This window comes from Corylus avellana, chromosome 10 (genome assembly GCF_965113065.1).
Source record: "Corylus avellana chromosome 10, dhCorAvel1.hap1.2, whole genome shotgun sequence".
NCBI lineage: Eukaryota > Viridiplantae > Streptophyta > Magnoliopsida > Fagales > Betulaceae > Corylus > Corylus avellana.
In genome coordinates this window covers 322544-345933 of record NC_142499.1, presented here as the reverse complement: position 1 = coordinate 345933, position 23390 = coordinate 322544, and the positions used below count along the sequence as shown (strand labels likewise).

Here is a 23390-nt window from a genome sequence, read left to right as displayed (position 1 = left end):
TTTTTATCTGGATGTCTTTCTCCCTCCCAACACCATCACTGTAAAATTCAACCACTGTAAGCCTGTTATTTGATCCTTTCAAAACCGGCCACCGCAACTTGTTTTCCCAAACCCATTTTCAGGATGCTCCTAATAACCAACGAATGTCAAGTGTTTTTTCATGTGTAAAACTGAATATCTCATTTAAAACTTGCCAATTTGTTTGAATTACGTGTTTCATCCTTTAGCCTTGTAGTCCACACTTTCTTCATCTCTCTAGATGGATTTAGAAATATTCCCTACAATCTTTTGTTGAAAGAGGAAAGACAAGAAAAATTAATTGTAGGGAGCTGTGAGAGAGCAGCCCCCTCCCACAGCCACTGCCCTATAACAAAAAGATCGAGAGGTCTACTAGGATTGCAGCTGCATAAACCAGCGTGCAAATTAATGTTGGGTTTTATAAGCACAGAACACCTATGATCATGATTTGAGAACAATTAAGGATGTTCTTTTTATTATTATGAGTATTCATTTAATATTTTTCAAAGAGAATAACATGTCTGCAAAAGTAAAAATGATTCATTAACACGATATTCCTTAATCTAAAGCCATTCAATAAAACGGAATAGCATCAAGAAAAAAAATGAGAGATAGATACAAAGAGAAAAGGAGAGAATAAATACGTTGCTTAATTGGTTGCCAGATGTTGCTCAAGCTCTTATATCTATATATACATTTCTTTCACGGTACTTTTTACACACACACAGAGACAAACACTAAAAAAACACTATAATCATCAGACACACACAAAGAGAGAGACTCTTGGGTTTGAGGAATCAAATGCCTGAAGTGGATCTGCAGGATTCGTTTCCCTGTGAAAGGAGTGCAGCCTACGATAACTCTGTCAAGATCATATTGATCGGTGATGCCGGAGTCGGAAAAACCAGCCTCATCGCTAGCTACCTCTACTACTCCATCGAAACTCCTCAGTCCACCAATGGTACTTCCTTCTTTATTGCTATTATTGTTTAAGCCAACTTTTAGTTTTGTTATACATGTTGATCACAAATAGTAATGCATATGGCTTTTCTTTTTACACTATTTTTTAGCAAACCAAAAAGAGTAACGATGTAGCATCTATATGATGACACTTTAAACCTGTATATAGATAAAATAATGTACATTAGTAGACTGCTATATAACTGATGTACGCAGAGATGATATGACAGTGAAAATCAACCTTATTCATCTAATTTAGTTGTTTTAAAATGCTGTCTCCGTGGACCATGTGTATATATGTATAACTTCTCTTTGGAGGTCCTTATCTTTAATTTTGGTTAATCAAAATGCAAGTGTTTCCTTTTCCTTTTGATGGGTTAAGTAATATGTTGAGGTTCTTATTATGTGTAGATATGGATTTGAAGTTCAAGCTGCTCACTGTAGGTGACACGGAATTGATGCTCAAAATTTGGGACACTGGTAAGCTGTGGCAGTCTTTCAATTTGAGATTCAAAACATCAATGTCTTTTTATATGTGAAATAACCTTTGTCTTAGGAAAATGCATGTAATGTCTGTTGCAGTTGGACAGGACAAATTCAGAACACTAACACAGTCTTTTTATCGAGGTGCCGACGGGATTATTCTTGGTATGCTGGCAACAATATATATATAGTCATTTTATATTCCCACGGTTTGGGTAATTAAACAGATCAGTTATTACCAATATCTTTTCTTGTATTGTAGTTTACGATATAACGGATAGAAGCAGCTTTACAGCCATATCAGACTTCTGAGCTAAAGAAGTGGGACTCCACACGAATAATCCGGATTGTGTGAAGATGCTTGTTGGAAATAAAGTTGATAGAATAAGTTCTATATTCCCCATAAGTTGAGACAGCCAGTAAAAGAAAAGTCATAGGTTATGTTGTCGCAATGTGATGAGAACCCACAAATAGTAAATGGAAATAGATTGATGATAATGAACTTCAATTAGGATTAGTGGTCTATTTTTCGCCTTCAAAGATAAATTCTTATGATTATCTAATATATATGCTTCTAAAATAAAATTTCTTAATTAAAGGCTCCCAATTTATTAAGATAGTTATGATAGTTGATGTGATTGTGATTTCAGAATTCTGAAAGAGCTGTAAGCCGAGAGGAGGGACTTGGACTAGCAAGGACGCTCAAAAGTTTGTTTTTTTTGAATCTAGTGCTAAAACTAGAGAAAATGTGAAGGAGTGCTTTGAAACACTTGCACTACAGGTAATACTTATGCCATTTAACACTTCCTAGTGTTGGATATTAAAGATATTTGATAACGTTTTACCCTCCACAAGGAAGAAGGCCTTGTTAAATAGTATTTTAAATAATTATGAAATATATTTTAATTATGAAAGATATTTGTGGGCATCCAATTGAAAGATTTGCATCTTTGAAGTCAATTCAAATTTTCTCTAGTTTTGGCACTACATTCGAAAGAGATATGTAAATGCGGATAGAGATAGCGATATTATAGCATTGATGTTTTGGAATTGAATTAATTAGTTAACTGTTTCATAAATATACACTGATGAAGGTGTGATAGCGATATGATTGCCATAAATATGATGCGTTTTCTATTCTTACTTCTAACGAGTTTGGGATTATTTTACAGATAATGGAGGTTCCTAGTCATGAGGAAGAAGAATCTCCGGAGCAGATAAACCCTATGGACTTGATAATGGAACTTTCAGGTGTTGGTGGTCTTGTTGATGTTCTCGGTGGTATCGGTGGCGGTCGCGGTCGCGGTCGTGGTCGTGGTCGCGGTCGCGGTTTTCGTGGTGGCGGTCGTGGTATTCGCGTTCCTCGTGTTCCCCGTGCTCCTGTTGTTCGTGCTGTACCTGGCCGGTGCTAAAAAGCAAGATTCACTTATCATGAACAGATCGTCTACATTTTAATTTCTCTTTTAATTTTTTACTACTCCTCTTGGCGAGGAATGCTTCTATGCATTCTCCAGACCATCTCCTCTTAAATTTTTTTATTTTTTTTTATTTTGAAAAAATCAAGATGCACTTGGAAGAGATGGTGGGGAGATGGTATTGAGAATGAAAAGAAGAATATCTCCAGAAAATATATATTGCTTTGTGTCAATTGTTTGCTTTTTTCACAACTTCAACCAATTCCCAAAATCTCAAAATCGACTTATTAGGGTGCATTTAAGATTATGATTTCTTAAGAATAATTTATGCTTTTAAAAAATATCGCAAAATGTAATGTGTTTGGCATTGTAATCTAAAAAACACATAATCTAAAATAGGAAGAAAAAAAAAAGCAATTTCTATAAGCTAGCATGTTAAGAGTGCTTATTTGAAAAAGTGCGAATTTAAACTAAAATTACAATTTTGCATAACAAATATTTGATGAAAAAGTATTTTTTATAATGTTTTACTAAACATTTTTATGATTTTAAAAATACAATTTTTAAAATCGTACTTACTGAAATCGCAATCCCAAACGAAACCTTAAATACCTATGCTTGTGATGTAGGAGAGAAGGTGGCACACTTTACCGTCGGACCCAATAGCTTGTATTGACGGTCGGATCGAAAACAAGGCCGTCGGAGCAAGGGTAAATAAGAATGTATGCTAGGTCTTTCTAGTTCCAACGGACTGACGTCACTGACCGAGTAGTACTTTTTAGGCATACCGACAGGAATGATTATTGCAGATCATTAATGAGCCAAAATATCAACCAAGAGGGTCATGATATAGAGCACGCCGGCGTGCTTCAACAGTGAAGCACGCCAGGCTAAATTTTTTTTTTTTTTTTTTTTCAAAAAAATTAAAATAATAAAAAAAAAATCACGGCCGGCGTGCTTCACTGTTGAAGCACGCTGGGCGTGCTCTATATCTTTACCCCAACCAAGAAGGAAAGAAAAGACTAATTGATCAAGGATTTCCAGCCTGATTTTCCATGCATATTTCCCTAATTCTCAATTTAGAAGATTTTATAGCTTTTCGGACTAAATATTTCCGTAAGTTTGGGAGTAATTGCATTGAGACGACGTTTTTTTTTTTTTAAAAAAAAAAAATTGCCATCGATAATATTTCATTTTCTTTATCAACGTTTTTTTTTTTTTTTTTTTTTTTACATGTTCACACAAGAAGAGGTGAAAAAATTTAAACTAGTGACATCCGTTTCATGAGGCATGATTCCTAACCGATTAAACTAGCTCTTGAAGACGTGTGTGTTGATTTGTGTATTGGAAACACAATTTTCCCATTCACATTTATCGCTTCTGCTACATCAGCTTGGAAGTGATATGCCTTATTTTGCTTTGGTCATTTGAAGCAATAACTATACATGGGCTAGAAGATTAATGAAATATTCAAATACTTAAAAGAGCGGTTTCCAAAAGTTATTTAATTGACTATATGAAAGGACAATAGGGAGGTACTGGTAGTGTGATAGTGGTGGGAGGTAGTAGAAGAGCAAAGAACAGGCAGCAATAGGGGAAGAGGTGGCAAAAAATAAGATGCATTTTTTTTTTTTCATGTCACTACAAGAAAATTGGTCATCAGCGCAATGACTTTAGTGTTGTTGCTAATATGCTATTATAAACAATGACAAAAGTCATCCATGATATCATGTTTGAGTTCATCGCATATAACAAGCACTTAAACCGATATGTCATTGCTGATAATAAGTTATCAATGCCGACACCCTACGTACGTTGTCACCTTGTTATCAACAACAATTAATAACTACTTTTTTATTATTTAAAATTGGATTTTGTTTAATTATATAATTACCAATTGAATAAATATGACTAGAATGTTTTCCTTTTCAAAAAAATAATTACCAATTGTCATTCTATTTTTTTGTATGAATATATAGTCACATAATAGGGAACAACTAACACTCAATCCTGCATCATCATACAAGTATTTAATAAACGAATACTCATAGCTCATGTGTAAAACTGAATATCTCATTTAAAACTTGCCAATTTGTTTGAATTACGTGTCTCGAGTCATCCTTTAGCCTTGTAGACTTGTAGTCCACAATTTCTTCATCTCTCTAGATGGATTTAGATTCCCTAGCTACAATCTTTTGTCAAAAGAGGAAAGAAAAGAAAAATTGTAGGGATCCTGTGAGAGAGCAGCCCCCTCCCACAGCCACTGCCCTATAACAAAAAGATCGAGAGGTCTATTAGGATTGCAGCTCATAAACCAGCGTGCAAATGTTGGGTTTTAGCACAGAACACCTATGATCATGATTTGAGAACAAGGATATTCTTTTTATTATTATTAGTATTCATTTAATATTTTTCAAAGAGAATAACATGTCTGCAAAAGTAAAAATGATTGATCGATAACATGATATTCCTTAATCTAAAGCCATTCAATAAAACGGAATAGCATCAAGAAAAATTAGGAAATAGATACGAGGCAAAAAGGATAGAATAAATACGTTGCTTAATTGGTTGCCAGATGTTGCTCAGGCTCTTATATATAGAAAAGCACTATAATCATCAAACACACACGAAGAGAGAGAGAGAGTCTTGGGTTTGAGGAATCAATGGATTCGTCTTCATTTCAAAGCAGTGGAGACTACAGTCACTCCTTCAAAATCATATTGATCGGTGATGCCGGAGTCGGAAAAACCAGCCTCATCTCCAGCTTCGTCTCCGACTCCATCGAACCTCCTCAGTCCACCGATGGTACTTTCTTCTTTATAGCTATTATTGTTTAAGCCAACTTTTAGTTTCGTTATGTTGATCACAAATAGTAATGCATGTGGCTTTTCTTTTTCCACTATTTTTTAGTAAACCAAAAAGAGTAACAATGTAGTATCTATGACAGACACTTTAAGACTATATATAGATAAAGTAATGTACATTAGCAGACCTCTATATTTAGTAGACTGCTATATGCGCTAGTCACATCTGCGTTATTACTCTAAAAGGACTAGTCAATTTAGAATTTTCCTAGAATTCATTATAAAACTCAGTTTTACTGAGTAACTAAGCAATGTGAGATTTAACACCCATGACTATCTTTATAAACCACGTGACTTGGCGCGATAGCCACATCTGCGCTATTACCCTAGAAGGACTAGTCAATTTGGAACTTTCCTAGAATTCATTATAAAGTTCAGTTTCACATAATAATTAGGCAATGTGGGACTTACCACCCATGACTATCTTTATAAACCACTCACCCTATGTAGGCTTTTTCTCATGTTTCTAATATGGAACTGGGTGTTACAGTGACGGTGAAAATCAATTTTATTAATCTATATAAATTGTCTTAAAATGTTGTCTCCTGTGTGTGTATAGATATAAAACTTCTCTTTGGATGTCCTTATCTTTAATTTTGGTTAATCAAAATGCAAGCCTATCCTTTTCCTTTAGATGGGTTAAAAGTAATATGTTGAGGTTCTTAGTATGTGTAGATATGGATTTGAAGTTCAAGCTGCTCACCGTAGGTGACACGAAATTGATGCTCAAAATTTGGGACACTGGTAAGCTGTGGCAGTCTTTCAATTTGAGATTCAAAACATCAATGTCTTTTTATATGTGAAATAACCTTTGTCTTAGGAAAATGCATGTAATGTCTGTTGCAGTTGGACAGGACAAGTTCAGAACATTAACAGAGTCTTTTTATCGAGGTGCCGACGGGATTATTCTTGGTATGCTAGCAACAATATATATATTCATTTTATATTCCCATGGATTGGGTAATCAAACAGAGTTATTAGCAATATGTTTTCTTGTATTGTAGTATATGATATAACGGATGGAAGCAGCTTTACAGCCATATCAGATTTCTGGGCTAAAGAAGTGGGCACGAAGAATCTGGATTGTGTGATGATGCTTGTTGGAAATAAAGTTGATAGAGTAAGTTCTATATTCCCCCTATCTTATTGGCCAGCAAAAGAAAAGTCATTATATATGTTGTTGCCATGTGATCAGAACCCACAAATAGTAAATGGAAATAGATTGATAATGAACTTCAATTAGGATTAGTGGTCTATTTTTCACTTTCAAGGATAAATTCTTGTGATAATATGCATTTATTCTTTAGTTATTAATTAAAAAAAAAACATTGATGATTATTTATAAAATAAAATTTCTAAATTAAGGCTCCCAGTTTATCATAATTAGTTATGCTATTGGATTTGTACGTGATTCCAGGATTCTGAAAGAGTTGTAAGTCAGGAAGAGGGAACCGCACTAGCAAAAGGGCTCGAATGTTCGTTTTTTGAAACTAGTGCTAAAACTAAAGAAAATGTGAAGCAATGCTTTGAAACACTTGCACTACAGGTAATACTTATGCCATCTAACACTTCATATATATATTTGGATGAAAGACTAAATTTTAATAATCAACAAAGAATACAACACCCTCTTGCAATCAGCTAGACAAACCAGGAAGCTGAACAGAAAGGAAACTTAGGAAAGACCAATCTATACAACCAACAGCCTAAGCCATTCCCTAATTACATAGAACTCCCACGCACAACCAGAAACCAAACAAAATACAAGGAAAACCATACAAATCCATCAGCTAAAACCATAGCAAGCAGAACTTCACTGAAGCAGACTTCAATATACAGCAACCAAACAGAATTCTGGATAATCAAAAGGCAGAGAAAGCCTAATATTCTTCCTAGATCAAAATATTATTCCACAACCAAAGAAGAGACACTCAGCAGTGCAAAGAGCTTGTTGAAAAACAAGCCAAAGAAAAAAAAAAAAAGCTTGATTAGGGGTAACGGTTAATGGTTACGATCCCCTCAACAAGCAAGGCCTTGTTAGATTTATTTACAATAAATAAATAGTAATTCAAATAATTATGAAAGATATGTTTTAATCTAAAAGTCTTTATTTGCATCTAATTGAAAGATGTCCATCTTTCAAGTCAATTCAAATTTTCTCTAGTTTTAGCACTACATTCGAAAGAAATATGCAAATGCAGATAGCTAGAGATAGCAATGTAGCATTGATGTTTTGGAATTGAATTATTTAGTTTACTGTTTAAGAAATATACAACGATTAAAGTGTGATCATAGCCATATGACTAGAAAATATATATGATTGCCATAAATACGATGTTGCGTTTTCTGTTCTTATTTCTAACGAGTTTCAGTTTATTTTACAGATAATGGAGCTTTCTGGTGATTTTGAGGAAGAAGAGGAAGAAGAAGAAGTGGAAGAAGAATTTCCAGGGGAGAGAAATGATATAGGGCTGAATATGGATATACAGGTGAATATGGATGTTGGTGGTGGTGGTGGTGGTGGCCGCCGTAGTGGCAGCTACAATCGTGGTCGCGGTCGCAGTCTTGGCCGCGGCCGCGGTCGTGGTCGCAGTCTTGGTCGTGGTCGCGGTCGCTTGGGTGGTCGAGGTATTCGTGGTGGTCGTGTTATTCGTAGTGTTCCTCGTGTTCCTGTTCGTGGTGGTCGCTGCTAAAAGCAAGATTCACATATCATGAACATATTGTCTGCATTTTAATTTCTCTTGTAATTTCTTACTGCTCCTCTTAAGTTACTTAAATAATAAATACTCGTACGGTTGAAAATGGAATATTGACTCTTCGATATATATTGTTGAAGTATTTTTTTTTTTTTTTACTTGTCCACACAAGAGAAGGGGGGTGGAGGATTCGAACTAGTGACCTCTGTTTTATGAGGCGTGGTTCACAGCCAATTGAGCTACCCCTTGAAGACTTGAAGCATTTTTCCAACTAGGACAAACGACCTCAACAACTATTATACGGCTGGACCGAGATGAGGCTTCCCTGGTGTAAGAATGGTGTACCTACAAAATATAAAAATCATAATAAGGTCCTCAAGCCGAAAACTCTCCGATGCTTAAATTAATTAGCATGCTTGTATTTTTTGAGTGTAAAAAACGGCTTGGATTTACCGTCCTAGAGCAAGAAAGTGAGAGATAGCTAGAGAGAGAAAATATCCCAATTGCCTTCTATGTTGTGTCCCCCTTTACAGGGTTTTCTAGGTGGCTGCTTGTAAGTCTCTCTCTCTCTCGAAGAAAAAAAAAATCCATCATATCTTGGGATTTCATGTGCTTATCCCATGAAATTTGGGATTTGTCCCTTTTTTGCACCGTTACCCATACTTGAGAAGACCAAGTGAGACTCATGTTGAGATTTTATCCCCAACAGTTATCCTTGATTCTTATGAAAAACTTGTTCAAATAGTCGGATATTGAAAATCTTTAGTGTACTCATTACCAGAGTTCCCTTTGTTTTCCTTGCTGAGAGCAGGGTGTACGTCGTTAGGTGCCCAGCATGTTGCATGGGTCTTACCCCTAAGCTTATGGCTCCGTTTTTGTCGAATTATTGTTGATGAGCTTATATATTGAAGCTTTATTTCCTTGTCAGGCGGACCCGAGAAAAGGTCTTCGTGCCTTGTCGGGCAGACCCGAGGCAATGCCTTTGTCGATCTTGGCGAGTCAAGTCAATATGATATTCGAGATCGACATTTTGCCATGATCGCCGGTGGGAGCTTCATATGTTTGGGTATTCCCTATAGAAGCTCAAAGTTTGCTACTGGTTATCTCAAGCATTGAACCTTAATTAGTCCAAGATAATCAATAAGCAAATAATACTTTAGGGAAATTTCACTTTAACTTTTATGAACTTTCATCACTTTTTCAATTACTCTTTTAAAGTTCAAAAACATGGTTTAGTATATGAAACTTCTAAACTTTTGTAATGTCACATCTCCGTTAGATTTTTCCGTTAAACCTAACAGAAAAAACTTTCAAATCATTATTTCACGTGCTTTGTCTACTTGTTCGGTTTGTGATGGCGATACTGGTTGGCATCACCTCGATGAGGTATTGAGGTCCTTCCTTGGATTCTAAAGAAAGCGATGCATATATAACAAATTCAACAGATCGACAAGGACTCCTTGCACTTCTTTTTTTTTTTTTTTTTTCAAGCTCTAAATATAACTTTTTATGTTTCAAAAAAAGTTAGAGCTTTTCAACTCCATATGTCCTTTGTTTTGGGGAGCTTATGCCAGGCTGCTTTCAAAAAGGATTCGTAAATGCTTTATATTTAAGGCCTCAACAAGATTTTATTAAGGATATGAGTGTGTTAGCTAGCTAGGAAGCTTGGACAGCAATTAACTTCATCAATAATGATTGTGTGACAAGTTTGTTAGTTAATTTCTTTTCTTCTTTGGCTCAAATCAAGCCAAACAAGCGTATATGTTAGGATTAAAGAGAAAATAATACACAGAAAATTTACATGAATGTGCTTACGTGATTACGTTTATAGAAAAAAAAAAAAAATATATATATATATATATATATACAAATGGGTATTACTTTGAGGTTTCGAATATGAGCTACTGTCTCTAACAACATGGGATTTTAATGTCTACAATGTTGGAAACAAAGTAGGTGGAAAAACTTAGGAAAACCCAGATTAAAGTCAAATAAATGTCATTTCACTAAAAAGAGTGCCAAAATGGGAGGCTGTATTAACTTCCTCATCCCCTCATTCATGAAGTGAACTAATTAAATATGCCTATATATAGGACCGACAAGATAAAACCTAACAAAATGTCTTTTAAAGGTGGAAGCCATATATATCAGGTGTAAAAATCTCTTTAAGATATATTGTGGCCAAAAAATGAAGAGAGAAAAGGAGGCAGGTCATAGACAAGCCTGCTGCCTGCAAATTAATGTTGGGTTTAAGCGCAAAACATGGATGATTTGAGAAAGTGACGTTTCACCGAAGCTCAGACAAGCCTTGTTGTGTAGCTCCTTAACACTGCGGGGTCACGCTCACATTTTGGTTAACAAACAATGAGAGTGCCCCTTCACCATAATTTGGCCAACCCTTTTAAGTTTTTTTTTTTTATTTTTTTTTTTAATCTATTTTTAATAATTTTAAGGATATTTTTGAAAGATCAAGTTAAACAAATTTAGTGTGGCACAAATGTAATATTTTTTTTGTCCCTTTTAACGTCAAATGTTGATGGAAGTGTAACTTTGGAGGGTGGTTGGAGGATTTCAAATGTCATAAGTATTATATTTTCCGGATAGAGAAATGTTTATACTATATCATTGTTCCTTCTTCATCCTATTGAGCTTATCCGCTCTTTTTTTTTCTTTTTTTAGTAAGGGCGATTCAAGGGTTGATAGGCGCAGTCATATTAACCCAACAAGAAGATAATGTAGTAATTACCATTAATTAACCATTTAAAATACGCAAGATTAATTCGTATGAAATATATATATATAATAAAATTTAATGTGAAAAGGAAAATTACTGCTCAAACTAAATGACTTTCATATGAGTTTATTTATTTATTCAATAGTCTCGAGGGGTAGGCTCAATTAGCAGTAAATTACGTCTAATAAAAAAGAGGTGACTAGTTTAAATTTTTTCTAAACTTTTCTTGCATGGATATGTAAAATATATATATATATATATATATATATACCCAACAAACGGAGAGTAGGATGTAGCGCGAAAACGGAATGGAATAGCATCAAGAAAAAGGGAAACATTTGAGAAAAAAGAAAAGAAAAGAATAATACGTTGTGGTGTTGTCAGGGATGCCCGGGTAGCCGTTTTCTTTAACTTCTCACTCTCCCTGTCCCAAGATGCCCCATTATTATACTATTAGCTTTTCTCTTTTTGCTCTCTTTCTCTCTCTGTCTCTCTCTCTCCATCTGCTTATGTACATTTCTTTCACTGTACTTTTTGGAGATAGAGAGAGAGACACCCAGAAAAGAACTAATCATCAGACACACACAGAGAAAGATAGACAATCTTGGGTCTCAGGAATCAATGGGTTCATCTTCAGGTCAGAGCAGTGGCAGCTGCGATCTCTCATTCAAGATCTTATTGATCGGTGATTCCGGTGTGGGAAAAAGCAGTCTCCTTGTCAGCTTCATCTCCAACTCCGTCGAAGATCTTTCACCCACCATTGGTACTCTCTTCCTTCTTTTTTATTACTATTGCTTAAGCCAGCTTTCAGTTTTTTAATGTTCACTAATAGTAACGTTAAGCTCTGTTCTGTTGGGTCTTCAATGATTCGAAATGAAAGATTTTGTAGAAAATTAATGTGATTTTTCTTAGCAACCGAAGAGAGTTCGTTCAACACTGTTGGATCTATAAAATGATTCTTAAAAATTTGAGTGATTGAAAATTATATTTAATGAGATTGTTTTGAGTGTTCTAGTTACCTTAGCTGCCATACGAGACTCATCAAAAGGCACCCAGTTAATAAATTTCTTGAATTTGTGAATTTTTTTTTTAAAAAGTATGAGAACCTTAAAAATGTGTTTTCTTTTTTCTTCAAAGCTTTGTCCATCTAAATTAATTATTACAAAATGTTGTCTACGTAATAATCATATAATCACTTCTCTTTGGAAGTTCTTATCTTTAATTTTCATCAATCAATGCAAAGCATTTTTATCCCTTTTGACGGGTTGAGTAGCTTATGTGATACATATATAGTAGTTCTTATTATTTGTAGGCGTGGATTTTAAGATCAAGCTGCTCACAGTAGGCGGGAAGAAATTGAAGCTCACAATTTGGGACACTGGTAAGCAGTGGCAGTGGTCCATTCTCTCACTTTATGTTTCTAATTGGAAATATAAAGATGTCTGTCTATATGTGAAAGAATCCTGCGAGCTCTCGCCTACAGTGTTGAAAGATTACCATTTTTTTTTTTCGCTCACCGCTTTGTACATTTGCTATTGCTTCATTACCATGCCATCTTGTGGGGCTCTTAAGTTGCTGGAGTAGAATTTTGTCAAATAAGAAATTCGTGATAAGTTTTCATTACTTAAGCTGTAACAACGGCTTCACCTTTCTCTGAATCCTTAGTGGAGAATTGTTTCATTTTTACAATTTGAATCAGGAATCTTATCTGTACTTGCAATAAACAAGCCTTCTATTTTTCCAGTTTCTCAATATTAGTGTTATTTTAATGCGTCACACATGTCATTGATGCATGTAATGGAACTAGTGATCCTTGTAATGTTTCACTGGAGATTTTACAGCAGCATATTTTTGAGTTCTGAGGCTCACTAACAAAGATCTTGATAGTTTTACAATATTTAATAAGTTAACTAACCTTTACATTCAGTTCGCTCTTTCTGCTTCTTTATGCAATTTTTTTTTCATCATGAAGTTAGAAGGTAAATATATAAACTACGCACTGACTCTAGGTTTCTTCGATATAACATATCTTATACTCTTTGTCATTTCTTGATTGTGTCACAAAATCTTCATTGAGATTTTGTTTGACAACCTAAATGAATCATGATTGACTTAGGAAAATGTAATGTCTGTTGCAGCTGGACAGGAGAGGTTCAGAACATTAACAAGCTCTTATTATAGAGGTGCCCAAGGGATCATTCTTGGTATGCTACTAACAATCTTTATTCGTGTTCTTCTTTGAATCATTCACGGGAATATCTACTTTCTTAAATTGGTGTGCGCAAAATGTTGTTTTGGTTGCAACATGTTATTAATAAGTGTTTTAGTGCATTTGCTGCTGCTCCTCTTATTTGTGCTGAAATGTTATATAACAAAATTTAGAACATGGTCTTGTGTCAGATTTACAGCTAAGATGAAGAATATTCACTAATCTGGTAATCATCTTATATATGGTATGCATCACTAATCCTTGCACTGCCAAGGTTAGCTCGTGTATGCAGAGACGCTTTATACAGAAGTGAATAACATTTCTTTACTCATATTGTTTACAAACTTACTTTATAGATGTCATTCTTTAATCTGTTTATTTCCTAAAATCACCGTGTTTCACCCTTTACAATGAACTTGCGATTACTTATTAAGAAAAAAAACCCACTATGTTTTAACTCCAAAGATATCACTGATCTTTTTCACATCAATTTTCTAAGTTTGACTGATGCAAAGATCTATACAACAATAAGAGAACCACTAAAACAAGGTACCTCATTCACAAACCTATTTTACATTGAATCAGTAATAGGGAAACAAAGTTCCTTTTGTAGCTATGAAAAGAATCTTTAGGTGGACTACTAGAAAGACTTGGCGATAGGATTAGAATTTAATGCGTTGAAGGAAACTAAGTTGACCCAATAGGTGTTAAGGAAAGGGAGTTCTCAATGAAATGATCTTGCGATTAAGTGAAGATCAACACTTGTCTATTTATTTCTGCTTTTTGCTTCTTTTTTCTTTTTCTTTTTTCTTTTTTTTTTTTTTTTTTTCTTTTTCTTTTTAACTTAAGCAGTCTGGGCAAGTATTGAAAAGATCCCCCCCCCCCCCCTCCCTCCCCATCCGCCTTTCTTTTCTCTTGTGTACATTTGCATGGATAGCGACCTTATCAAACATTTTTCTATTCTGATTATAAGATGTAGAAATGTTTTCTGCATATGAATCGCAGAGGCTTGGGGAACATTTTCTCTATTTTTCCACACAAATTTCATCAGCGCAAACACATAGGTCTGCCCACATTGTTGAAACAAGTGGATCCGTGCATAGGTCACTAGCTTTAAACTAATATTGATCATTGTTATCATAAACATTAGATTCAATTATCTCCCCAATATGTTATCTGCTGTTGAATTTTGACTTCGTTCATTACCTTTTCAATACTATCCATAATTTCATCTGAGTTATTACCTATTTCTTTTCTTTTATTTTAGTTTATGATGTTACACGTAGAGATACGTTTACAAACTTATCAGATGTATGGGCTAAAGAAGTGGAACTCTACTCGACTAATCAGGGCTGTGTCAAGATGCTTGTTGGAAATAAAGTTGATATAGTAAGTTGTATATTCTCCATATTTTACGCATTCTGCTAATAAGTTGACAGAAACTTAGCTCCATACTCTTTCTAAATTTCTGTAAGCATATATGTGGGAAAATAAATGGATCAAATAGTCTGACACATTTGCCTCTGGTCGGAACTGCAATTCTGCAGTCCTTGAGACGGCCAGTAAAAGAAAATCCATAGGGTATATTCTCACTGTATTTTCTCCACATACTTGGTTCTTGTAGGAAATCAAAAGTTTACTTGCTGAGTGTAGAGCTGCTTAATTGTTTCATTTTTCTGAAAATTTTTTGATTGTTGTAATGCTTTCATTAAATGCATTCATCATTTACTCGTGCAAGCTACAAATGGTATAGATTGTTCTTAACCTACCTGGTTGAAAGTAAACATTGTTTGTGCTGCACCAAAGCATTCTGCCTTGTAAACCCTAGTTGTTCCATGCGCAATTTATAGCTAGCACAATCAGCATCTGGGAGAACAAAGCCAATAACCCTGGTATATATTGTGCACTGTTTCTGATTGAGGCTTTGATGGCCTTTGCATGAATGAGCTTACATTCCAACAATTTATCAGGCCATATCATTATGGAGCAGATTAATCATCCTTCTGTAGCTGATGCTTATTGAATTCTCATGAATTCCGTCTTTGTCTGCACATAGCATCTGGGCATGGAAATTGACTTTCATTTTGAACTACTTAAAGGATAATTCTAGCTATGTAAAAATGAATTGTCATATTATATCCTACCCTCATTCTAGTAACATGCTATGAATTTTCATATCTAAATAGCATTAAGTCAACTTCTGTTCTTGGCATATTGTAAAAGTATGTGGTAAGTTGCAGGATGTATCTCCAAGAGTGTGTTTGCATATCGCTTTTACTGATTATTATTGTTTTTTTTTTTTTTTCATTTTGTCAATTCTTTTTCCTGCTGGTAGTAGATAGATGTAATTTCATCATTGCCCATAGGACTTTTTTATCAGCGTTAGTAGTCTATTTTTCCCTTTCAAAGATAAAATTTTCCAGTGATTATATGTGCTTTTTATTCTATAGTTATTAAAAATTGATTATTAGTTGTGAACTAAATTTTCTGATAGATTAGCTCTCAAATATTGGTTTAGCTATAACATTTGATTTATATATGATTTCAGGATTCTGAAAGAGTTGTAAGTAGAGAGGAGGGAATTGCACTAGCAAAAGAGCTTGGATGTTTGTTACTTGAATGTAGTGCTAAAACTAGAGAAAATGTGGAGCAATGCTTTGAAGAACTTGCATTAAAGGTAGTACTCATTCCATTTAACACTCCCTATTGTAGGATATTCAGGATATATGATCCACTCTAGACAGTCAGTTTATCCGTCTAATCCTTCCTGGTGGTCTTTCTTTTTTTTCTTTTTTCTTTTTTTAATAAATACATGGTGGGTTATACGATGGTTCTATTTCAAGCTATGATGGGGTCTATAAACTAGTTCTATATCAAGCTGTGGTTGTTTGGTGGTAGCTTTTGGTCGGAATGCTCCCAAATCATGAGGGAAAGGGGTTTTTGTTTTTTTGTGAATATGAGGGAAAGGGGTTTATTCCATAGGGAATCAGGGAGATAAAGGTAGGATGAAGGGGACAAGGGGGTTATCCAAGAAACTAATTTTCTTCCAATAGTATGATTTGATGTTTTCCTATTCTCACTTCTAAGGAGTTTGAGATGATTTTACAGATAATGGAGGTTCCTAGCCTTTTGGAAGAAGGATCTACTGTAGTGAAGAGAAACATTTTAAAGCAGAAACAGGAATACCAAGCACCTCCAAGTGGCGGTTGCTGCTCTTAAAAGCAAGACTGGGATATCATGAACAGATCATGTACATGTTAATTTCTCTTCTAATTTCTGCTGTCATCGAGTTGCTTAATTACTTGTACCATTGAAAGTGGAATATTGGCGCTCAGATAACATATATTAGTTTGTGTAAATTGTTTGCTTTTGTTTTTCCTTTTGTTTTTCTTTTTATTATTATTATTTTACCCTTGTTATGGAAACGACATCGTTTGTATTTTATTTTATTTTTTACTATTTTATTTGTTTTAACACAGATTTTCTTATTATTGTTTGAAGTGTAGTAGTTTGTACTTCAAAAATAAAAGGTGTAGTAGTTTTTTACTCCCCACTGTTTGAATATATAATTTCTTTCTATGTTAGGTTGATGGATTTTTCTTTATTAGAATATTTACTATTTATGCGTGATTGTAATCAAATCTACTTTTATTGTACTCACTTCATCTATCCCACTGCCCCTATAACATGGTCATTTGTGTTGTAAATCAACCAAGATGGCAAATTATAGCCCTTATGTAATTTTCAGTGGTGGACATAGCCGTCTAAAAGGTCAAACAACTTCAAAATCTTGTGTCTGTTTTTTCTTCCTCTCTTGTTAATTTCTACTACATTTTTCCCAATTTACATTTCATCACAAAGCCACCTAAGGTCAAATTTCTTCAAAATTTTCCTTCACAGCGCACCATATTTCGACCCTATACAATGACATGTGTTAGTCACGTAAAACACATCATGTCTAATGTAAAGAGTAACATTATTTTTTTTAAAAAAAATAAAAATTACAAATAAAAGATGTTTAATAAAACAAATGTTATATGTTTGAGAAGTGTTATTTAATATACTGATATACAATTAGGATGACAAGACAATGAAAATCATTGACTGATTTTCTTTTTATAAAGACATTGGTGATCAAAATTTTAATTTTCACTATCTTGTCATCTCAGTTGTATGATAGTTGTCTAATAGTCTACTAAATAGTAAATAACATTATTCTATATGTTCATATCATTTTTTTAGAGTAATACTATTTAGTAGACTATTGTATAATTGTCGTACAATGTAATAACGTGGCAATAATTAGCACTTGTAAAAAAAAAAATTAAGTGCTAATTCAGCTGATTTTTACAATTATGTCAATTGTATGACATTTATACTAGATTCTACAAAATAGAATCATTCTTTTTTTTTTTTTTCAATCTAAAAAGAAAAATAAAAAGACTAAGGAAAAAAATAAAAAGAAGGTTAAAATGTGAAAAAAAAAAAAAAAAATCTTCTTTTTTTTTTTTTTTTTTAACCAAAATTAGTCGGGAAGCGGTGAAAGTGTTGTTAATATGGGAAGTCGGCATGCGCCACGCACGTGTGAGCTAAGCTGACAGAGTGATACAAGAAGTATTTGGTTTGTTGCGACTTGCGAGGTTTATAGTATTTGTCTCCGCCAAAATCGAATAGGGGAAGGGGATAAGGCCGCTCGGTTCAAGGATTACAAACCAAGAAAAGCATTTTTCATCAAAATCTTGGTTTTCCCAGGTACCCAAAACCTGCTTCTTTCCCTTCTCAATTTTCTTGCTCTCCAACTTCTTATCACTGTTTGCTTTTGGTAGGGTTTAGGGTTCTTTGACTTCTTTCTGAGGTACCAATATTTCATTTTTCTCATTCATTTCACTGTAATAAGCACCAGTCAGGATTTTATTTCTGGGTCTCTGTGTCGTGTAAGAAATTGTTAAATTTGCTCCTGACAAGGCACCATGGTCATGCTGTGGGGTTGCTTTAGATAGTGTGTGCGTGAGAAAAAGAGGACTGGTTGTGCACATTTTGTATAATCGACAACACTTTTTTGGAAATTTGTATTGGATAAGGAGTTTATTTATTGCCAGAGATGTGTTTGTGATAATTTCTTGATTAGGGTTTAATTTTGGCTTTTTTTGCAGTGTTTGCAACCGAGAGCTTGTTATGTGGACTATTTGCTGATTATTATTTGTTTTGGGTTTTTTTTTGTTGGAGTAGTTGGACAAACATTTATCTATGGCGTCCTTAACACGTGAATGGATAGGGATCAACACATTCGCTTCTGCCACACAGACCAAATTGCTTGAATTGCTAGGAAAACTCAAGCAGGAGGTTCTTTTTCTCAGACCCATATTCTCATTATTAACAAATGTGCTTGGTTGCAGGCGTGTAATTGATTATTTCACTAGGGCTTGATACATGTGGTGTTTATAGTTTTTGATTCTTGTATTTTGAACTTTTGTTCATATATATATTGGTGTAGAATGTGGACACGTTGACAATACTTGTAATGGGGAAAGGTGGTGTTGGGAAGTCATCGACCATAAACTCAATCATTGGGGAAAGAGCAGTGACTGTTAATCCCTTTCAGGTATATGCTGCTTTCCTTGTCATGGGTCATTTATGTGGTTTCTGTGCTGTGCACTTCATATTTATATCTACAGATTTGTGTGTGTTTTAGTCAGAAGCACCCAGGACTGTTACGGTGTCACGATCGAGGGCTGGATTTACTTTGAACGTCATTGACACTCCAGGGCTCATAGAAGGAGGTTATGTCAATGCGCAGGCACTTGAGATTATAAAACGGTATGCTTTTGCTTGTTATAGTATGATATGATTTCCTAGTGAAATATGTTTCTGGCTATTGCTTGGGGATTCAACTTCAATCTATTTATGACTCTTGACTTCTTTTTCTTTTCTTCATTTCATGCACAATTGGGGGTTGGGTGTGGGAATTGCCATTTGAGCAGTTCTCTTCTGAACAAGACCATCGATGTTCTACTATATGTGGACCGTTTGGATGCATATAGGGTTGATAATTTGGATAAGCAAGTTGTTAAAGCCATAACAGAAAGTTTTGGTAAAGGAATATGGGATAGGGCTTTAGTTGTCCTAACGCATGCTCAGCTCTCTCCACCAGATGGATTACCTTATGAAGATTTTTACTCCAAAAGGTCAGGGGCTCTTCTAAAAGTTGTTCGTGTCGGTGCGGGGTTAAAAAAACAGGATAAGCAGGTATATCCTTTTTATCTTTTCTCCTTTTTCTACTTCTGCAACCTCAAGTTCAAGATGTGTTTTTCATTTTTCCTCCACCCTCTATATTGTCATCGATAGATCATATTGAAGTGTTGAACTGTTTGATGTAAGACATTGTGCATAAACTTCTTTTATTGTCCAATTCGCTTTTGGAAGATTCATGAAGTGCATGGAAAGTGGTTTTCTTAATGATAAACAATTGACTTTCTCTTTTACTTGTGCATTCTTTCAAGATTCTCTATATGGATACTGCATGCATTTTGGTAAATAACCTATATGCCCATGAACCTCTTGTCATATACATTTAAATGTACGTACTTTTTCCTTTTTCATTTTGTCACTTATTGCAACTGTTAGTGAATGAAGATCTGTCAAGCCAAAAGAAGATGGCTTTAAGTAATTTTGGCTTGTCATTTTCTCAGTCACGAAAGTATTGACATTGTTGCTGAAAAAATCCAAAATATGCTACCTTTGGGTTTTGTGTGCGTGAGTGTTTTCTTAAGTTTTACACTTTAAAGACTGAAAGCATCTCATAAACGGATAAACTTTAAAGGCCAAAATGATCTCATAAATGGAAAAACTTCTGCAACATTGAGGCCATAAGATGTAAAAATTGAGAAGCTACAATAAAAAGGGTATCTTGTTGAATGAATTGATCCATTGTTGTATGCCCTACTTCTTAGTGAATTTTTTTCCTACTTGGACCCATTGTACTTCCTTTGACGACTCCTAAGATATAGTGGAAACTAAGGGCCGAGGAACGAGTTTAACAAGATTCGCTTCGGTTTTTATAATTCGACCTTGCTTATATCTCAAGATTCAGTCTAACTCCTTTGTCTCCGAAAGACAAATGTCCTTTCTAATACATTGGACTAAAGTGACTAACCCACATTGTAATGGCTAAGGGGAAGCACTTGCCACATGTGTTATTACTCCAAAAGGACTAGTCAATTTGGAGTTTTTTTAGAATCACTTATAAAGCATAGTTTCACCTAGTAAGTAAGCAATGTGGGATTTAGATGCATTCCTAGAGTACCTTCTTTTATCTCAAAATGAAGGAGCTGGCTGTGCTAGCCAGTTTACTTAGATGCATCATTTTATGCCAATATGTAAAAGAATTAAAGTTGTACCATGTGGCATTTCCCTGTGTCCACATGTCCTAATATTCAAGGACCTTAGATTAATTTGATAGATGCATACTAAACTACTAGCTGACCATGAGAGAATTGTGGTTGCTTGTGTTTTGTTCAGTTGGGTTGATGAGGGCTATGCCTACAACAATGACTGGATTATTGGTTTGTTTGAGGGGACACTTTGGAATACGTTGTAGTGGAGAGATTTGGAAGTCTATTTTTTCATTTATGCATCATGCGGTGCATTTGGAGAGAGAGGATCACTTATCAAAAAAAATTTGGAGAGAGAGGATTGCTCAAAAATTGTGAGGGTTATGATTTGTCTTGTGTTGAAATTGAAGCTTCACTTTTCAAGATTTTGATCGGATGGCTGCTAGATGCTGCCTCTCTAATTTCTAGAATTTCTTGATCTTTAAAGTTTTAGGAGTTAATGGCTTGTTGGTGGTCTGGGGGTAATTCAAGGAGTGCGGTCGCCTGGAAGATGGTGCCTCTTTGCCTTATGTGGTGCATATGGAGGGAAAGAAACAATAGAAATTTCGATAATCTGGAGAGGACTTTGGAGGGGCTCAAGTCCTTTTTCTTTATTTTCCCTGTTCACTTGGACATCTACTTCTTTGGCTCCCTTAGTTATTAGCTATTCAGATTTTCTTGCTCTATTTTCTCCTTAGTCTTAGGCGTTCTTTTGTATACTTCTTGTGTACTAGGGTTACGTTCCTCTGCGATTTTTGATATATACAACATTACTTATCAAAAAAAAAAGTTTTAGGAGTTGTTTTTTTTTTCTTCATTCTTTGGGGTTTCCCCTTGTATATGCATGTGTCTGCTAGGGTAGTGCCCCTGTTAACCTTCTTTTGTTTTATCCCTTTTCAAATACATATCTACTTACAAAAAGAAAAAGGAACAAGAAAGCTGACATTGGTAGTGAGGACCCTATTTTTGTTTCTTGACAAATGACTTTGACAGTGTGTTTCCATGTCCTAAGATATACTTAAGTGCTCACTATTGTATTTCTCAATACAGAAGTCCAACTTGTGGAGCTTCTTTAAGTTGGAGCTCAGCAAGTTGAAATAAGTTTCAGTTTATAAAGAAATGTATTTATGAAATTCATTTGTCTATTTTTATTTCATGAAATTGATTTGTCTATTTTGTCTCTCTCTATAATAGGATTTTGCTATCCCTGTTGTTTTGGTTGAGAACAGTGGAAGATGTAATAAGAATGAAATTGATGAAAAGGTTAGTCATTTTCCTGATGCCACTTGTTTGTGGTCCTCATCTTTCAGTTCATTTATCATTGATGTTTTCTCTTCTCCAAGAGGCTGAGGAGATTGGTGGTGCTTGTTGACAGGTTCTTCCTAATGGGATTGCCTGGATTCCTCATTTAGTCAAAACAATCACAGAAGTTGTGTTGAATGGAAGTAAGTCTATTGTTGTTGACAAGAAGCTGATTGAAGGGCCAAACCCCAATGAGAGAGGGAAGTTCTTGATTCCACTTATTTTTGCCTTCCAAGTATGCTTTCTAGACTTTCAATGCTTTTGTGTTTCTCCTCTTCTGAAACAGGGATAAACAATCTCACTCATTTGTTCTCTTTGCTTGTTGACAGTACTTCTTTATTGTTAAAGGGATAGAACGTGCAATCAAGAACGATATTGCAAGGGAGGGTAGACCATCATGGGAGTAGTAGGATTCAGCTGTGACTACTAGCAATTTCCCCGATTTGGCTGTGAACCTTTTATTGTCATGAATTTTTCTTAATGTTGATGCAGTTTTTCCTGTGCTGATCACATCTCTTAGGCATTTCCGTATATTCTGCAGTAGTGGTTATCTGCGGCAGATGGATTCCTTTGTGTTTTGAGAGAGTTGGATTTTGTGTACTCAGATAAACTATGCTCTTTAAATTGGCGTTTTTGGCTACCTAGTTAATGTTGCATCTGTAGAAGAATTATATATTTTTATGTTTCAATGTACTCGGTTCCGATGTATACCATGGTTTCCATCTTCTGAAAAAAAAAAAGGAAAACTAGTCATTTATGGTTGGGAATAACTTTTTTAGTAACTTGGTACAAGTTGGAGGCTAGCTCCACAGTTTTTTGGCCATGCAAATCGTAAGCAGACTAAGATCCCATTCTTTTCCTCTCAACAATTATCTCTACCTGCGATAAAGTTCACATAAAACGAATTCTTTCACATTCTTTATCTCATCCCGAATTTCCCAAGAAAAAGCCTCCCTTTTTATGACCTATAGATCGGGTTTAATCTCGTGAGTTGTGGGTTAACTGGGGAAGAGAATAGCTGAATAGCAAATAATTTGGTGTTCTTGTTTTTCTATTTTTGTTTCATGCAGACATGTCAATCTTTTATTGGATGGGGCAAAAAATTTGGACTTGTGCTGGGTTCTGGAAGAAGTTATTCTCTTTATAAATATTATTATGAGATTCTCAAAGGTTGTAGTATATATCATCTTTCACTTTAAAGTGATTAAGATCAAGTAGACGTTTATTCTTTTTGTAAAGGAAGATCTATCTTTAGTTTTTCAAAAAGGACGGGGATATGTGCAAATTGCAATAGGGTTACTCTATTGCCCTTCAATGGAGTCTTCTCAGCCCATGTGAG

General features: G+C 34.8%; 3 protein-coding genes and 1 pseudogene across 4 annotated transcripts; all 4 read left to right on the top strand.

Moving 5' to 3' along the window:
* Positions 1–819: 819 nt before the first annotated feature.
* LOC132161930 (ras-related protein RABC2a-like) lies at positions 820–2873 on the top strand (annotated as a pseudogene). The gene is made up of 6 exons (XR_015909330.1): positions 820–979; positions 1390–1458; positions 1561–1626; positions 1724–1841; positions 2108–2242; positions 2634–2873. The product of XR_015909330.1 is annotated as a ras-related protein RABC2a-like (transcript).
* Positions 2874–5528: 2655 nt separating this feature from the next.
* Positions 5529–8433, top strand: LOC132161891 (ras-related protein RABC2a-like). Its single transcript, XM_059572106.2, has 6 exons — positions 5529–5681; positions 6416–6484; positions 6587–6652; positions 6745–6860; positions 7158–7286; positions 8125–8433. Exons 1-6 carry the CDS (start codon positions 5540–5542, stop codon positions 8431–8433), a joined length of 831 nt encoding a protein of 276 aa, XP_059428089.2. The 5' UTR covers positions 5529–5539.
* A 3097-nt stretch (positions 8434–11530) lies between these two features.
* Positions 11531–16808, top strand: LOC132161722 (ras-related protein RABC2a). The gene is made up of 6 exons (XM_059571904.2): positions 11531–11933; positions 12483–12551; positions 13309–13374; positions 14647–14768; positions 15928–16056; positions 16488–16808. The coding sequence occupies exons 1-6, from the start codon at positions 11792–11794 to the stop codon at positions 16596–16598; spliced, it is 639 nt and encodes a 212-aa protein (XP_059427887.1). The 5' UTR covers positions 11531–11791; the 3' UTR covers positions 16599–16808.
* Positions 16809–18011: 1203 nt separating this feature from the next.
* TOC34 (translocon at the outer envelope membrane of chloroplasts 34) lies at positions 18012–22759 on the top strand. Its single transcript, XM_059572143.2, has 8 exons — positions 18012–18131; positions 18609–18722; positions 18874–18981; positions 19072–19196; positions 19361–19625; positions 21944–22012; positions 22125–22286; positions 22381–22759. Exons 2-8 carry the CDS (start codon positions 18627–18629, stop codon positions 22456–22458), a joined length of 903 nt encoding a protein of 300 aa, XP_059428126.1. The 5' UTR covers positions 18012–18131; positions 18609–18626; the 3' UTR covers positions 22459–22759.
* The last annotated feature ends 631 nt before the right edge of the window (positions 22760–23390 follow it).

Bases quoted from the DNA above. Each gene is read 5' to 3' on its own strand.
- TOC34 (XM_059572143.2), top strand. From the start codon at position 18,627: ATGGCGTCCTTAACACGTGAATGGATAGGGATCAACACATTCGCTTCT. The intron at 18,982-19,071 runs GTATATGCTGCT...TGTGTGTTTTAG, and splicing joins TGACTGTTAATCCCTTTCAG to TCAGAAGCACCCAGGACTGT. The intron at 22,287-22,380 runs GTATGCTTTCTA...GCTTGTTGACAG, and splicing joins CACTTATTTTTGCCTTCCAA to TACTTCTTTATTGTTAAAGG.
- LOC132161891 (XM_059572106.2), top strand. From the start codon at position 5,540: ATGGATTCGTCTTCATTTCAAAGCAGTGGAGACTACAGTCACTCCTTC. The intron at 5,682-6,415 runs GTACTTTCTTCT...TAGTATGTGTAG, and splicing joins ACCTCCTCAGTCCACCGATG to ATATGGATTTGAAGTTCAAG. The intron at 7,287-8,124 runs GTAATACTTATG...TTTATTTTACAG, and splicing joins TTGAAACACTTGCACTACAG to ATAATGGAGCTTTCTGGTGA.
- LOC132161722 (XM_059571904.2), top strand. From the start codon at position 11,792: ATGGGTTCATCTTCAGGTCAGAGCAGTGGCAGCTGCGATCTCTCATTC. The intron at 14,769-15,927 runs GTAAGTTGTATA...ATATGATTTCAG, and splicing joins TTGGAAATAAAGTTGATATA to GATTCTGAAAGAGTTGTAAG. The intron at 16,057-16,487 runs GTAGTACTCATT...ATGATTTTACAG, and splicing joins TTGAAGAACTTGCATTAAAG to ATAATGGAGGTTCCTAGCCT.